Source organism: Oryzias melastigma, linkage group LG23, assembly GCF_002922805.2.
Source record: "Oryzias melastigma strain HK-1 linkage group LG23, ASM292280v2, whole genome shotgun sequence".
NCBI classification, from domain to species: Eukaryota; Metazoa; Chordata; class Actinopteri; order Beloniformes; family Adrianichthyidae; genus Oryzias; species Oryzias melastigma.
In genome coordinates this window covers 17,260,159-17,276,506 of record NC_050534.1, presented here as the reverse complement: position 1 = coordinate 17,276,506, position 16,348 = coordinate 17,260,159, and the positions used below count along the sequence as shown (strand labels likewise).

General features: G+C 40.0%; 1 protein-coding gene across 2 annotated transcripts in view; it reads left to right on the top strand.

Moving 5' to 3' along the window:
• Positions 1-16,348, top strand: part of ptn (pleiotrophin) — a 61,032-nt gene that overhangs the window by 41,965 nt on the left and 2,719 nt on the right. For both annotated transcript variants that reach the window (XM_024285676.2, XM_024285683.2), the window contains exons 2-4: positions 645-739; positions 2,798-2,971; positions 10,116-10,277. In XM_024285676.2, coding sequence (XP_024141444.1) covers positions 646-739; positions 2,798-2,971; positions 10,116-10,277 — 430 coding nt within the window. In that variant the 5' untranslated portion in view covers position 645. The remainder of the gene's footprint in view (positions 1-644; positions 740-2,797; positions 2,972-10,115; positions 10,278-16,348) is intronic.

The following is a 16,348-nucleotide window of genomic DNA, read 5'->3' as shown; positions in this document are numbered from 1 at the left end:
AAGCGATTGCCTCATTTTGAATTGTAACCCTTCTTTGTGCTGCCTAAAAAGCTTAGCTGGACACTCACTTAACATGTGAATTATGCCCTAATTCCCACTAATCTTTTAAGTATAATTATGTAGGTGTGTCTTTAAGACTATATGTTTAGGATTCATTAACATTTTTTGTTTATTCTTGATTTATATTTTTGCAGAACACAACTGTAAAAAAGAAAAAAGGTCTTTTTAGAACACTTTAGCATTATAGAAATGCAGACTGCCTGTTGTGTGCTCCCACATGTGGCTCAAATGTGGTTTAATGCGAATTTGTGGCAATAAAATATTCATTTTTACTTAGTTTAAGACTTCTAATTGAACTCCGACTTGCAAAAACAGGACTTGTAAACATTTCTTAGCCCCAGAAATGGTGTTACGATAAACCATCAAGGTGAAGGAGAAGTGTAAAAGGACTGGAATGATTCACAATTTTCAACACTATATTTGTACCATTAAATACCAACATAAATGTGTTTGAATCCAAAAATTACACTCAAAAGTATAGACAAATAGAAACCCTCCTGAACAGGTTTTGTATGACAAATATACTCTTTTTCCAAACATCAGGTATGTTTTATAAATGAATTCTTGATCTGTCTTGTTTTCAGAATGGATGGACTAAAACAGTGGATCCAAGTGGCCGTCATGGCCCTCCTGGTGTTAACAGTGATGGCTGCAGATGGAGGCAAAGCTGAGAAACAAGGTGAAGTCTGCAAATGTTTGTGTCACATAATGCAAACAGGGTCATTGTTGATCCCATTTAAATCAGCTATTAAACACAGCAGCACCATTACAGCGTTCTGCCCCACTGAACAGTTTATTTAGTGGAAGGCAACTTTAAGAAAAATGTAATATTTAAAAGAAATCTTTGAAGTTGATGTAATTGGTCTCTGGTGAAAATTTACTGGAGACAAACAAGAATGTTTTGCAAAAGGAGAAGAAGCCAAATGAATCCCCAGTAAACAGCACATAATTTAATTAGAAAAGGAAAAGTTCATTTCAACTGAAAACGAGAAAGGGAGTAATATCCTTTTGTTCTTGTGGGAGGTTGATGACTTCAGGATGTGATTGTGAACTCACCTGTTTCAGGTAATAAGCAGCAGGGATGCCAGGTATACCCTGATTACCTGGATCAGGTGTGTTTTTCCCAAGTAAAAACCACAAAACAATTGCTGGGATATAGGCTCCAGCAACCCTGAGACCTTGACGTGGGTTTTGAACATGAATGGATGTCTTGCATCTCAGTGTTTCTTTATTCTTTTAGGCAACAGTTTTCTATTAGAACTAACTAATGAAAGAACTAGAATGTTTCCCGCCATTTAATACAAAACTACGGTGGCTGACATGGCTCACATGAATGCAAAAGACACAACACGACGACAAAAGCACAACGGAAATAAATAACAGCCTTTTATTTATTTATTTATTTTTAAGTTTCATTTAGTTTCAGGCTGCTTGAAACTTTGAGCATTAACTCAAGAGGGGATACATACATTTTTTCGGTATTCTTTTAACTTATTATTGGATTATTTTTATTATTGTCTTGATTTGAAATAAAAACATCATAGCCATGGAGCTGGGGTACCGCGGCCGCTGAAAGCTCCGTCTGCCTGAGTTCTGGCAGAGCAAGCAAGCAACACCACCCAGTGTCCGGCTGAGCTAGCATAGGCCGCTGCCAAGGCTGCCTGTCGCTGGGCAGCGGAGGCTGCTATGCTGACCCAGCTGCAGCCTCCGCAATTTCAAACCAGGTTACAGTCCGCGGTACTCCAGCTCCATGGGCTATGAGATCTTTATTTCAAATCAAGACAATAATAAAAAGAACACAATAGTTAGTTCAAATAATAATTTTTGTTGCATTGTGACTCTTATCTTTGTGATGTGGCTGTTGTCGCTGTGCTTCTGCTTTCGTCGTTGTCTTGTACAGTTTGTCGTTGTGCTTCCGCTTTTGTCATTGTGGTTCTGTTTTTGTCATCGTGGTTCCGCTCTCGTTGTCGTCGTCTTGTGCCGTTTGTCTTTTTACATCCGATTTTGTCGTCGTGCTTCCGCTTTTGTGTTTGTGCTTCCGCTCTAGTCAACGGGCTTCAGCTTTCGTCATTGTGCTTCTGCCTTTGTGGTCGTGTTGTGGCGTTTTTCATTGTTCTTTGGTTTTTGTCGTCGTGCTTCAGCTTTTGTCGTCTTGTTGTCAGCTTTTGTCATTGGTCTTCTGCTTTCGTCGTTGTCTTGTGTTGTTTTCGTCGTGCCTTTTGTTGTGGCATTTTTCATTGTGCTTCCGTTTGCGTCATTGTGCTTCCGTTTTCATCGTCATCTTGTGCTGTTTGTCGTCATGCTTCCGTTTGCGTCATTGTGCTTCCGTTTTTGTCTTTATGCTTCTGCTTTTGTCATCGTGCTTCCGTTTTCATCGTCATCTTGTGCCGTTTGTCGTCATGCTTCCGTTTGCGTCATTGTGCTTCCGCTTTTGTCTTTATGCTTCTGCTTTTGTCATCGTGCTTCCGTTTTCATCGTCATCTTGTGCCGTTTGTCGTCGTGCTTCCGCTTTCGTCGTCATGCTTCCACTTTAGCCATTGTATTATGTCTTTTGTATCTACGTGGGCCTTGCCAGCCACCATAGAAAATTTAGCAACTTTTTTTCCAAAAACTAGAAAAAGTTGCTTCATAATTCTTTTGTCTGAAGCCGTTTGACACAATGGATGCACTTCTAGACTCTCCACGGTCTCCAATGACGTCCAGTGCTTGTCTTTAACTGTCATTATTGACCTTTTAGGAAAGAAGGAGCGCAAGTCAGACTGTGGGGACTGGCAGTGGAGCGTTTGCGTGGCCAACGAGGGCGACTGCGGACTTGGCACCAGAGAGGGAACGCGCACTGGGACCGACTGCAAGCAGACCATCAAGACCCAACGCTGCAAGATCCCTTGCAACTGGAAGAAAAAGTTTGGGGGTGCGAAACACCAACACGCTGACCTTTGTGTGCCAACAAGAACAACATGAGAGGAATAATCTAAAAAGGCTAACCTTTCAGTTGTATTTAAATCACCGGTTCTCCAAATAACCTAGAGAGTTCCTGTGCTTCTGCACAGATGCACCAGTTATCTCGTCACACCTCCTCATGACCTATTGTTGCATGCCATTTGCAGAAACAATGGCTTCAATTTTACAATGGGAATACATTAGCAGAGTAGTTAGAGGCACAAAGAAAATGTCTGCAGAGAATATGACACATTGTTATGGAAAACATAGAAATGACTCTCCTGTATTGTCAGTGACAGTTACGGTGTACCTTGAAAACACCAACATTTCCTACTATGCAGGAGTTATACGGCTAAATTATAGACCTTGTACTTGCTCAATCCTATTGCATTAGGTTTTTGGGCTACAATATGTGAAACTCATACATTTGCAAGGTCCTGCAATGACAGGCCTTTGTTTCTACATTACAGCTTGACAAGTAGGAGCCTGCTGCTCACAATGAAACCGCCAGAAATGATCAATACTCTCCAGGAAGTAATGGCTCTGCTAACTAGCTTAATGCATTCTTGCAGCGAAAGTTCTGAAATTGCAGCAACAAGTGAAATTCCTTTAGACTTTGAAGTGTGGAGGGGCCGAATGAGAACATCTCTACTATCTGGGGAAATAACAACAGCTGCAACAACCTTGGAATGTGCAGCAATATCAATCCCACACCTGCGAGTGTTTGTAAACTGCTTCCTCTACCGTAAGACTTTCATCACAGTAAAATGTTTCCACAACCAGACGAGCGTATTTACACTTTCCTGAAACACTCAAAGGAGCCTTTGTTGCGGGAACTGCTGCAGGTGTCTTCTCCAGGACCGCACGTTCCTCTGAACCAACTAAAGATTTCCCGTGCAGCTGTGCTGGATGATAAAAGGAGGAACATAAAAAGAGATGTAAAAATAAAAACATCAGATTACTATCTCTGCAACTTTAGTTAGAAAGTGTTTCATATCCGACTCAATTCATTTGATGAATGAAACAAAAACAGAGTAAAATTCTGTCATGAAGTTGCTCATAAATTCACTAAGTCTTAGCTTTAACCTGGAATTGAGTCAGTCTATCCAATCCATTTCACTGCCTTAGTCCTGTTCAGGATCATGGTGGTTGCTGGAGCTTATCCCAGCTACCCTGACTGCATATGAGAACTGGACTGACTTCAATTAGCTAAAATCCGTCTATTGAGACATAAACAGCTATAATTCAGTTATTATATTTGCCAGAATAATCTCAACAGGGGATGTCCTCATCAGGTTTTTTGGGCCCGATCCGATTCCGAGTCATTTGATTTTGTGGATTTGCCGATACAGAGTCCCGATCCGATACTTTAACATATTTAAAACATGAACAAATTGAAAATAAATTGTGTTGTCCCTTATTTATACTCCCTTACCTTCTTTTATCATTACAAACTAAAATAGAACACTTCTCTGAAGTAAATTGAATGAACAAGTAAAAATAGAGCAAATATAAACTAGGTAAAAAATTACCATTTTGTTGTTATATAAGTGATAATTAGTCATGTGACAAAGTTTAGTGATTTTAGCTTTAATATCTTTAGAGCTTTTCAACATTTTTAATCAAATGTGATTCCTGTCCTCATTTAAAATTGTTAAAGATAAATGATAACTTTGTTTAAGCATGAATTTGATGATGAGTGTTCATGAAAAGATGAGAACCATTTATTTGAAAAAAGAAAGAAAAAAAAGAACCATTTATTATTTTTTTAAGACTATTTGATAATTTTTTTAACTTAAGACATCACATTTTCAGTTTTATTACCACAGTAGTTAATTTTTTTAAAACTTTTTTCAAATAAATAAAACGGGCATTTCAAAGGACAGCTCGGGTCCTAAGGAGTTAAATCACGGCGCTAGCATGTAGCAGTTAGCAGCTGCTGTTTAGCCGTCTGTCTGAAGCACAAAGAGCTTCACATTAAAAAGAAACAGAAACTCAGTCTTTTTTTCGGTTGAAATGACTTTATGTTTACGTGAAGACAAACCAATAGAGACACTTGCTGTCAGTTTAAAGGGTTTTTAAAAGAGTTATTGATGAAGTCTGAATCTGTGATCATCTAGCTAGCTTGACTGATTGTTTGCGTTAGCGTCCTGTTTAAACTGCTGCTGTTTTTAAGGAAATTACATTTGGTGATCTGTTCATGACATGCAGACTTCTAGTGGAGTATTTATCCTGAATAATATTCCTGAAATATAAAGCGCTGATTGTAATAAGAATAAATTAAATATCAAATGATTATCGGTGAGAAACAACCGATTTCGATCCAGTCATTAACTACGTGATTGGGCCCGATTTCCGATAACGTGATCGGATCGGATCATCCCTAATCATAACCCTTCTTGCTCTGATACATTTGCATTGTTTCATCCCAGCCATCAAGGCCAAGTGGGCCCCATATGTTTTAAAAGTGGGCAGAAAAGGTGGCCCCAAATGGGTTTGTCTGCAGTTTCCCTGGTGGTCCCACCTGTGTTTGCCCAATTGGCTTAAGTGGCGGTGGACAGTGTGGCAGGCTTTTTTATCCTTTATCCATGTTACCCCCCCTATTTGGTCTAGGGCCTAACTTAAAGGTAAAGTAAATGAAATATTGTGTAACAAAGACACAACAAATGTCTCCCTAAATATATAACAAAATTTACAAGAAAAATACCCAAAACAATAACTAAAAGTGAAGCAAAAGGCTTCAGGGTGAACCAAGGCCAAAATAACAAACAAAACCCCAACTAACTCAACCAGGGAGCTTACCTTCAAAAGAAACAGTAAAATAATGATAAACACTAACCTCCCTGGACTAACAGAAACAGGAGAAAACATTTACTAAAGAAAATGGCAGTTCACCCCTACAGCTTCACCTAACAAAACTAACTCACATAAACCCAAAGAACAGAGTGGGACTAAACACAACCACAGAGAAACTACAAAGTGCGCGCAAATTAAACAGGTAGAGACAATCACTGTGTCGACTGTTTGCAGCCCAGCTCCCTTCTCATGGTCTGGAGGTCCACATAGTGCTTTTGAAGGCTCGCTCCTGAAGCTTGGACCAATGGGGAGCCACACCCTCCAGCACCACACCTGAAAGAAATAAAGACACACAAACAAAGATCCAAACACAAAGAAGTCCCACTCTGACCAAGATCCACTGAACCAAAAAGAAAATGCAAAACCAAATACGGCCACAGCCGTAACATCCCAAGTGGACCCTGGTCCGGTACCAGGAACCACTCACTGACCCATCTTTCCAGGTGGTCTCGGTTAGTTTCCAATCAAAATGAGGTCTAGTTCGCTCTGAGTTTCCTCAGACTGAACACGGTGGAACTTGAAGTGGAACTGAACCAAAACGGCCACCGTAGCCAAGCATTACAGGAAGGTAGCAACCAATCAGCCATGATGAGACAGAAACTCATTGAAATGTGGTTGGATGAATGCAGGTTCATTAAAACAACTTTAACACGATACACATTGCTTTCCACACTGTTTTTCCAATAATCCATATGTCATAGATAGTTATCAGGGTACCTTCTTAGCCATCCTCAGTAACCGCCTTTGTTATTCTCTTTGTCTGTAAAAGTTATGGTGTCTTTTCATACATTTTTCTAAATAAATGTTATTTATTTAGAGATGTTTGCCTGCAAACGTTTACTGACTCTACAGATGGAATCAAGATAATTTCTTCTGATCATTTAGTCAGTAGATCATGTCAAAAATAGCATTGCTTTTGCACTAATTTAGATTTTTTGTTTGAATAGGTTAAGAAAATGTCACCTAAGTCCAAATAAAGTTTGCCATTTATTTTTAATGATGCAGCCACAGAAATAATTGGACATAATGTTTTCTTTTAATATAAAGTGACACATAAGGGGAATTATTTGAGATGATTTAGTATGTAGATATATTCTGTCACAACATTCCAACTTTTTACATTTTTCTACCAATATTTGTGTAAATTCAGTCCGTAGTTATCACTTTATGTACAGTACTGAAGTAAATGTAATTATTTGACACTGTACATTTTTATGACTTTTTCTTTCTGCACATTTGATGCTTCTAAGAGGATATATGAGTGCTGGCGAGTTCCCAAGAGACAGAAACGCTGTCCCCTTTCTCTCAGACACAAATTATGAAGGCACTGGGGGATCTTTAATGCTGAGAGGGAGCTGAGAGAATCCCTGTAGGTTTCCTGCAACAATGGCCCTGTCATCCCCTCGCTCTGCTCTCCTAACCCATCCCTCCTCACCCTTCCTCCCACCTTCACCTCCTCTGATGGGATCTCAGACTTCGTATGAAACAAACGACTGTCACAGCCTCCTGGTGATTCGAGACAAAAATGCTACTCACAATAAGTTAGGGATATTATTCACCTTAGTCATTTTACGAAATGGTCTGAATTTTAATGAAATACATAAAAGGTTTCTTTTATTTAATGAAGGAGAAGAAACATTTTGTTTGATATTTATAACCCCCCAAAATTAAGACAATAACAAAGATAGCCCCAAATAAAGTACTTGATTGTGTCAATAGCAGGTATATCCACCATTTGTCACAATGACGGCTCACCTGCCTCAGGATGTTGTTTTGAGGGTTCTACTCCTCCTTAAATGCTAGTTCTGTCAGGTCACGATCATCTAGTCTCTACTTCTGTTGGTCTCAGACCTGCTCTATGGGGTTCAGGTCAGGAGACAATGTTGACCAAATCATATGAGGCACTCCAACTTCCTAAAGTCGAGCTGTGACAATTCTGGGAGAATGTGGTGGAGCGCTATCACCCATGAACAGAAAGCTGGGGGTGTACTGGTAGAATTGGAGGATGATGAAGAGTTTCGTAATGTCTTGGAGGTAAGATCGTGCAGTGACAGTGCCAATAACCAAATTGGTTTTGGGCTGACTGGAGACAACTGCTAAGACTGTTGCACCACCTCCTTTAACCAGAGCCAACCTTGAAGACTATGTTGACCTCAGCGTATTGATCACCTCGCCATCTCCATCAACACTGACGACCATCAAGGTGACCTGAAACTTGGTCTTATAGTCATGGCAGTGTCTTTAAAATTTCATTTCAGTATTTTTCTTCTGTTTACACACTGTACCATAGAAAGAAAATCCCTAAGATCGTTTTTATTGACTTACTTTTACTTATGAATAAGTCTTCCTTTTCTTTCTTCAGTGTTAAAAGTCTCAGTGGAGATCACTACCAATGACGTGTCTAAACAAATTCTTGAGTTTAGGGATTTAAAAAATGAAATCTTACATTTAGAAATTGAGGCTAAACACAAGAGTAACTGGACGGCTGCACTTGACTTGCTGCCGCTAATTCTATTATTCTTTATCCGTGGTGTCACATTCTTTGTGCTCACCAGCGCCCTCTGCCTCGTGGCATACGTACTGCAGTGGACTGTCTGCTGCACCTAGTGTGTTTTTCAAGCGCATTTTTGGCGAATAAAAAGACTAAATGAGTCACAAACTGGCACCAATGTAATCAGACAGATGGTGAGAGATAAGAAAATTAGGTAGTTTTAGAATAAAGCGTCTTTTATGATGATAGAAAGACCAAAACAATACAGCCCATGTGTCAGCGGCCGCTACAGTCAGTGTGTGAGACACTGGGGAGGCGGGGCTAAAGCTGCCTCACCCAGCGCTGTTTGGCATACTTGAACAGGAAACTTGTAAATTTGCTGTTTTTTTTTTTTTTTACCAAAGAAATGTTGAAAACCCTCACAGACAAAGGTAATCAAAGAAAATATATCTCTAAAAAATATGACGTTTGATTTTATTTTTAATTTTAAGAAGCTTAGCTTAAATGAGCGGTACCTTAGCGCCTTCTAGCATCGTCATCTTTTTCAACCAATCAATGGGTGGATACAGTGGCTCCGCCCCAGCTGTTCCATTCCACTTTTCAATGGATCTACAACCGATGGGGGGGCCCCAAAAGGTACGGGTTAGTACTGTTTAATGGGGCAATATTCCAATGGAAACGCTCAAAATACCGGACTGTACCGGACCGCTCAGCTCAGCGAAAACAAGGCCTTTGTGTTTGTGGCGTCACTTGCAATGGTCATTTGGTATTCAAGTCAAAGCGGGGTAGTAGAATGGTTTGTCTAGAAACCCTAGTACCCCTCACTTCTGGTACCAGGACCTGCAGTTGGGGAAGACATTTACTAAACCATGTCTGAGTCCGTCAGACTGTAGGTACTGGTCATGGTTATAGTTCGGGGCTCCAGTCCTAGGTCTGTCTCGGACTCTTCCAGTAGTTCTGTCTTGATGAAAGTCTGCTGATGACACTTTAAGACCCACCAAGCTCACCTGCAACATCTGACTGTCTACTACCAACCCAAAGGAGCACTATGTCCAGGTGGTGTTGCTTGTTTGCTATTCAAAGTCGTGTATTTGTGTCTGTTAGAGTAAAGGACTTTCTGGCAAAATCCGCCTTTTATCCCTGAAGAATGTTGAAATTGATGTCACATTGAAAAAGTTTTACTTCCAGAATTTTATGGTTTTAGCCTCAATAAGTAAGAAACGCAGCACACAGTGAGACAAAACACAAAAATACAATTGCCTCCTTATTCCGAAAATCTGTGTAATCCCAAACAGGCTCCTCAAGATGACCAAATATTACATATTTTCTTGAATGAAACGGTTCAAAACCTCACATGAATGAAATGACCTTCACTTCTCGACAGACACAGATCCATTCGGTCCTTTAGTTCTTCAAGAAACCAGCTTGTTTTTGATTACATTTATCCAAGAGTTCTTGCATCATATAGGAATTGTGGGATCAAAACAGTTGGGAACCATCTGTTCCTGCGAGGTAAAGCGTTAAGCTCGCTGTTGCAAACAAAAGCTCCGCATAAAGCCACCGTGGATGCTGGACAGTAGGAGGCAACGACCAACTGCTCATCAAACAGCCATTAAAAGTCTACAAATCATTAATCCCTGGACTCAAGGGGCTTTCTGACTAACTCAAACCTACTGTGACATTTCAGAAGGCTTTTACTGCTTTGTTTTGATTGGATTTTGTCCTTTACTTAATTCTAGCATCTAATGATGTCGACGTTTTCTCTCAGGGGAATGCAAGTACGACTTCCAGGCTTGGGGTGAGTGCGATCTGGCGACGGGGATGAAAAACAGGACGGGAGTTCTGAAGCGGGCGCTCATGGATGCAACCTGCACCCCCACCGTCACGGCCACCAAGCCTTGTGGGAAAATCCCCAAGACAAAGCTGCAAGGTGAGCTGAGAGAAAGTAGTCACACCGTCATGACTTTGGATACTTGGGCTTCCTTTCTCGCTCTCCACCTTGAAATTAAGAGTATTAAACATCTACTAAGGGGAAAAAAATTGTATTCCAAGAAAAACCTGATAAAAATGTAGAAATACAGAGGAAAAACTCTCGCTTATAGATTTTACCTAAAAAAAAAAAAAAATCCAATAATTAATAGAAAATGTATTATTTATTTTATTGGATTAGTGAATCTCACTAAAATAGCTTATTATTTGTTTAAAGGATAAAAAACAAATTTACACTAAATTTTGTTTCTTTTTTTGCCCTAAACTTGGAGTTTAATCACAAAAATTTGAGACAAATTCTGATACTGTAGTTTCAGCTGAATGCCGTCATGATACAGGTGTCACTCTAAAAAATATTAGAAGATGACTTATTTTACAGTTGTATTATATTTTAATCTAATAATTAAAGTGCTAAGCCACAATAAATGTTCATTTTGGCAACCAGTTTAAAATATCAAAAGCACAGTTTAGAAACACATTAAGAGGTGAGAGGGCCGAAGTAACAATATCTTCTGTTAAAACTTCATTTTGGGCTGGTATTTGTGTACTTAGATTTCAGTTTTTGTGCAAAATAAATAATTTATAATATTATTATTGCATGCATATCAAGAAATTTAGATTTTCATTTGTTTATTCATAAAACAACAAATAATGTTTGGTTGAATTAAAGTCGTGTTTTATCCAGAAAATTATAAAAAAGCAAAAATATTAAGATACTGGAATTTGTCTTATCCTCATTAGCTGTTTTTCCATTACAAACACGCCCAAAACTTTATCAAAATTCTAGAAAACTTAAAAAAAAGAACATTTTATAATTACAATGTTTCCATTAAATCATTATTTTGTGAATAAACACAAACCAAGTCACGCGATAAGTCTTTCATAAACAACGGATGTGAACATTACTTTGATTTACAGCACATACATTCACATTTCTGCCACAACACTCGCGCTCATCAGCATCCATCAAAGGAGACGTCGGGATCTTATTCAGACCACGGAGCAAGCTATGAGGAAGTGGCTACAGATGAAAAGGTTTTATCAAATGGTGGTTTTTGATTTTACATTGGAGCTGTAGATCCAGTAATTCCACATGATATGCTTAATTTTTGATGAACTGTGATGCTGTAGGACCTCTTGTGGCGTCTGTAGCCACATGTAGCGCGGTATCTGGTTGTTGGTCACGTGACTCGTTTAATTCGACAAAAGTGTTTCCATTGCAGTTTTATAAAATATGTCAATTGCAATACATCTCAAAAACCACCTCTTCCAAGCGCAAAAACTATTTTTCAATAAATGCGATTTTTTAATTTTTATTTTAGTATTTCCAATAGGCAAATTTATCATCGCAAATCCAATTTTAGCAATTTTATTGCTAAAAATGCAGCTTATATCTCCAGTTAGTTTGCTGCAGCACAGTTAAGATTAAACTGTTATAACTTTGTTTTAAAAGCAGCATAAAGAAGAGAACAATAGAATGCACTAAATAAATTAGAAAAGTATAAGGTGACAGTAGACACAAATGACTCCATCATTAAATGAAATGTTCAGCAGATCTGGATTTTAATTTGAAGAATAAAGCCTTTTATGTATGAGAAATGTTATTCTCTTGGTGTGAGTTATACTCGTATAAGTCTGATAAAAGTATCTGATAAACATTTAATTGTTAGTTTTTTTGAATATTTTTTCAATTTTTTCAATATTTTTATTTTCATTGATGTGAACTTTTTTAAAAATGAAACTGAAAGCAGATTACTTGATTCATTTACTCAACAAAAACACTACAAAATATGTATAGTTTCTAGAAGAAAACAGAAAAATGTTTTGATCTTTTGTGACATTTAGAGCCTTTTCAGCTAAATAAAAGTGAAAGTGGCTTTTAATTTCTTATCCTAAAGTGAATTTTGTTTGATTTTTCTATTTCTTTGAGTAGAAAATGCTGTGAAAACACATATAAACAAAAATAATAATAATAAATAAATAAAATTGAAACATCAAAGCACACATAAAAAACTGGAAAATTCTCTCAAGTCTCTTTGGTCTGCGACCAATACAGATCAGTCGTTTGAATCCCCTAATTGCATGCATGCTTTCCTCTCATTTTCTGCCACTAAACTGCTCAACCTCCTGCTGACAATCGAACACATCTCACATAAACGTGGGCTGTCCTCTTTCCTCCCATGACATGTAGGTCAAAATCAAAGAAAAGTGACCCTGAAGTTGGATTTTTAATTGAAATGAACTGGAATCTGCACCAGAGAAGCTTCGATCATCACTTTCATAATTACAGTAAAAGTTCAAAAGATGCTCATCTCTTTGCATCCCTGAGATAGCATCTTTGCTAAATCTGACAACCCACCCAGCAAATTCCAGGCAATGTCATCTCCCATTTGCATTGAATAAGCCGACAGAAGCCCCGAAGTGTCGGGACTGAGTGAGGGTATTAAAGCCATGCTGAGTCAGTTACCTCACGGTTCTGCTGTAATTACAGGCTTTTAGCTTTTGTTGTTCGTGTCAGAGTCGCTGAACTCTGCAAGTAACTTCTCACGGTTATCTGGAAAATTAAGCAGCAACAAGTATTGGATGAATGGGAGCAACTTAACCATGAAAAGACGCTACTGATGGGAGACTGGTGCATGAACAAGGGCCTTGATTTCCCTTTCAAACGAGTCAAGGTTGCTCGGTAATCGTGCAAACAGAGATGATATTGATCCTCCGTGAGTGTCCTATTGTCCAAACAGGATTATTAGGAGTAATGAACTGCGGCCAAAAGCCGTAAACCCATGTCGTATCACACTCTGCAGATGACTCATTCAAAGGCGAGGTGGACTTTACTGCAACTTCAGCAATTCTTTGGAGCCCCACCATCTCCAATGTTATGAAACCCAATTTATGCAGACAAATCACCCTTTGTGATGTCCTCTATACCATGAATTACAGTAAAAACTGCAATTAAAATATACTGCTCACAAAAATTAAAGGAACTCTTTTTTATTGGGCCTGGCATGAATTGAATTCAACCTGTCTGATAACTTTTTGGTTGGTTAAGCAGCTGAGGGCCTCCTTCATCAATTTCAGTTGTTTTGAAGTTCATGGAATTAACAACAGGTGCATTTCAGTGGCAACAATTAGAAAACCCTCCAAACAGGACTGGTGTTACATGTGGAGGTCATTTCAAGTTTCTTGATCTTTTTTGGCTGGTTTTCCACTCGTGCTGATTTTGGCTTGATAATTATCCCTACTGGCAGTATGAGGAGATTCCTTAACCCTACAGAAGTTACACAGGTTGTCCAACTTCTCCAGGATGGCACATCCACACATTCTGCAGCAAGAAGGTTTAATGTGTGTCCAGAACATAGAGGAGATTTCAGGAGACTGCTGGTTATTCTCGGAGAGCTGGACAAGGCCGTAGAAGGTCCTCAACCCCTCAGCAGGACCCATACCTGCTCCTTTGTGCAAGGCGGAACAGGCTGAGCACTGCTCGTGCCCTACAGAATGACCTCCAGAGGGCCACTGGTGTGAATGTCTCTACCCAAACAATCAAGAACAGACTTCATGAAGGTGGGCTGAGGGCCCCACGTCCTGTAGTGGGCCCTGTGCCTACTGTCCAGCACCATGGAGCTCTACTGTCATTTGCTCAAGAACACCAGAATTGGCAAGTCCGCCACTGGCGCTCTGTACTTTTTACAAACGAGAGAAGGTTCACCCTGAGCACTTGTGATAGATGTGAAAGAGTCTGGAGAAGACAAGGAGAATGTTATGCTGCCTGCAACGTGGTTCAACATGACAGGTTTGGTGGTGGATCAGTGATGGTCTGGGGAGGCATATCCATGGAGGGACGCACAGACCTCTACTGCCTAGGAAATGGTGCTCTGACTGCCATAAGGTATCCAGATGAAATCCTTGAACCCATTGTCAGACCCTACGCTGGTGCAGTAGGTCCAGGTTTCCTCCTAATGCACGACAATGCCTGGCCTCACGTGGCAAGAGTCTGCAGGCAGTACCTGGAGGATGAAGGAATTGAAACAATTGAATGGCCTTCACGATCCCCTGACTTAAACCCAATAGAACATCTCTGGGACATTATGTTTGGGTCCATTAGGCGCCACCAGGTTGCTCCTCAGATTGTACAACAGCTCAGGGATGCCCTCACACAGATCTGGGAGGAAATGCCACAAGACACCATCCGTCGTCTCATTAGGAGCATGCCGTGACGTTGTCAAGCATGCATACAAGCTGGTGGGGGCCACACAAGATACTGAAAAGTATTTTGAGTTGCAGAAATTAAGTTTTGGAAAAAATGGACTAGCCTGCCACATCTTCATTTCACTCTGATTTTATGGTGTGTACACAATTGAGCTGATTTCCATTAAAAGACTTGGCATCGTTTTGTTCCTGAGACACTGCCCTGTCTTTATTTGTATAGATATCCAACTTCACATTCATGTGTTTCTTTAAAGTACTCCTTTAATTTTTGTGAGCAGTATATATATAATAGTTACCACTTTTAGCTTCATTACAAGAATTGAGAAAAAATGTGTGTGAAAATGTCATGTCTTCCTGGATGCCTCAACAGTCCACTTCCATTTGTGTTAGAGATGTGTGTGTTGCACTGCACCTCTGTGTCACCCTAATGAAGGCTGGCTGCATGGATGCAGAGTGACAATCTTCGAGGTGTGAGTGCTGAGGGCAAAAGAGAGGCAAATCAGTGGTGGCAGCAGCCCAGATGAAGCGGAGTCATTTGGTGGGAAAGACCGGCTATCCAAGCAAAGTGGGATTTCCTGCGTCTGCCAGTTGGAAGATAAGCTCTGGGAAGCGGAGAGGTTACTTGGAAAAAGAAGGGGTTGCTAAGCACAATGAGGTGCGTGTAGGAAAGGGAATTTTGTCGGCTTTACCCCCCCATGTCAGGAGAGGGCAGAGAGTGAGTCCACAGCAGCAGGAATCAGAGGGCTTACCAAAAAATACTGAAATGTTTGACTTTAGAGTAGCTGCCATGTCACTGTCAGCCAAGCTCCAGGAACTGGCCGCCAAAATCAACATTCTGAACAACAACGGCGGGGTTTGGGGAGATATAGGTTTCCGCTGAATGCAGCAGGTTCGTCCGTGATGGGGCGACATATGTCTTTTGGAGATTTTGGAGAAGACAATGCTTAAAGCCCCACAGGGAGGGATCTGAGACCCAGAGTTTGCTGTCTCACCCAAATTGAACGTAAACTCTGTGGAGGGAAAAGAAAACAAAGAGTGACAGGAATGAAGCTTCAAAATAACACAAAAATAAATCTAAAGGCAGCTCATGGGAGGGGGTTTCTCCACAATAACTATGTTCACAACACCCTCGGTAATGCACGTTCAAGCAACCACTTCCAATGAAAAGTCTTTGTAAGCGCGTCAATATGCGCATTTCAACTCTACGCTATGCTAGTTTCTACGTCCATTTATGGACTCTACAAACAAATTGTGCAGCCACTGAAAATGCATTAAAAGTCAAACAAGGTTGAACTTTTACCAATCAGGAACTCGAGCTTGTTGACGAATGGATGACGTTCGCTTTATTTCATGCCAAAAATTAGAAAAAATGATCACAGAGGAGAAATTAAAGAGTGACCAAACAAGGAAGTTGAAGGCTGACTCCACCCACAGCCAAAATTTGAAAATCCCGTCAGAAGGGTGGGACTGGGGAACAGGACTGTTGTCATTACTGAAGCTGCAAGTCATGACGTGGGACCTGTTAGACCAATCAATAAATTCAACCGTAATACCTCGTTTCAACCTGTAGGGTTGTCAGATTGGGTCCTTAGGCAAGACCCTTGATGCTGCTGCCTAACTGGGTCCCTGTGCCCCTCAAGTACAGGGTTGCAGCAGGAAGGGCATCCGGCGTAAAAACTGCCAAATCACTGATGCGAAACATTGGGTGCTATTTCACTGTGGCGACCCCAAAATGGGATAAGCCGAAAGGTGAAGAAGAAGAATATATTTTCAGGAATTGAACAAGTTTTTTTTTTTTTTTTTTTT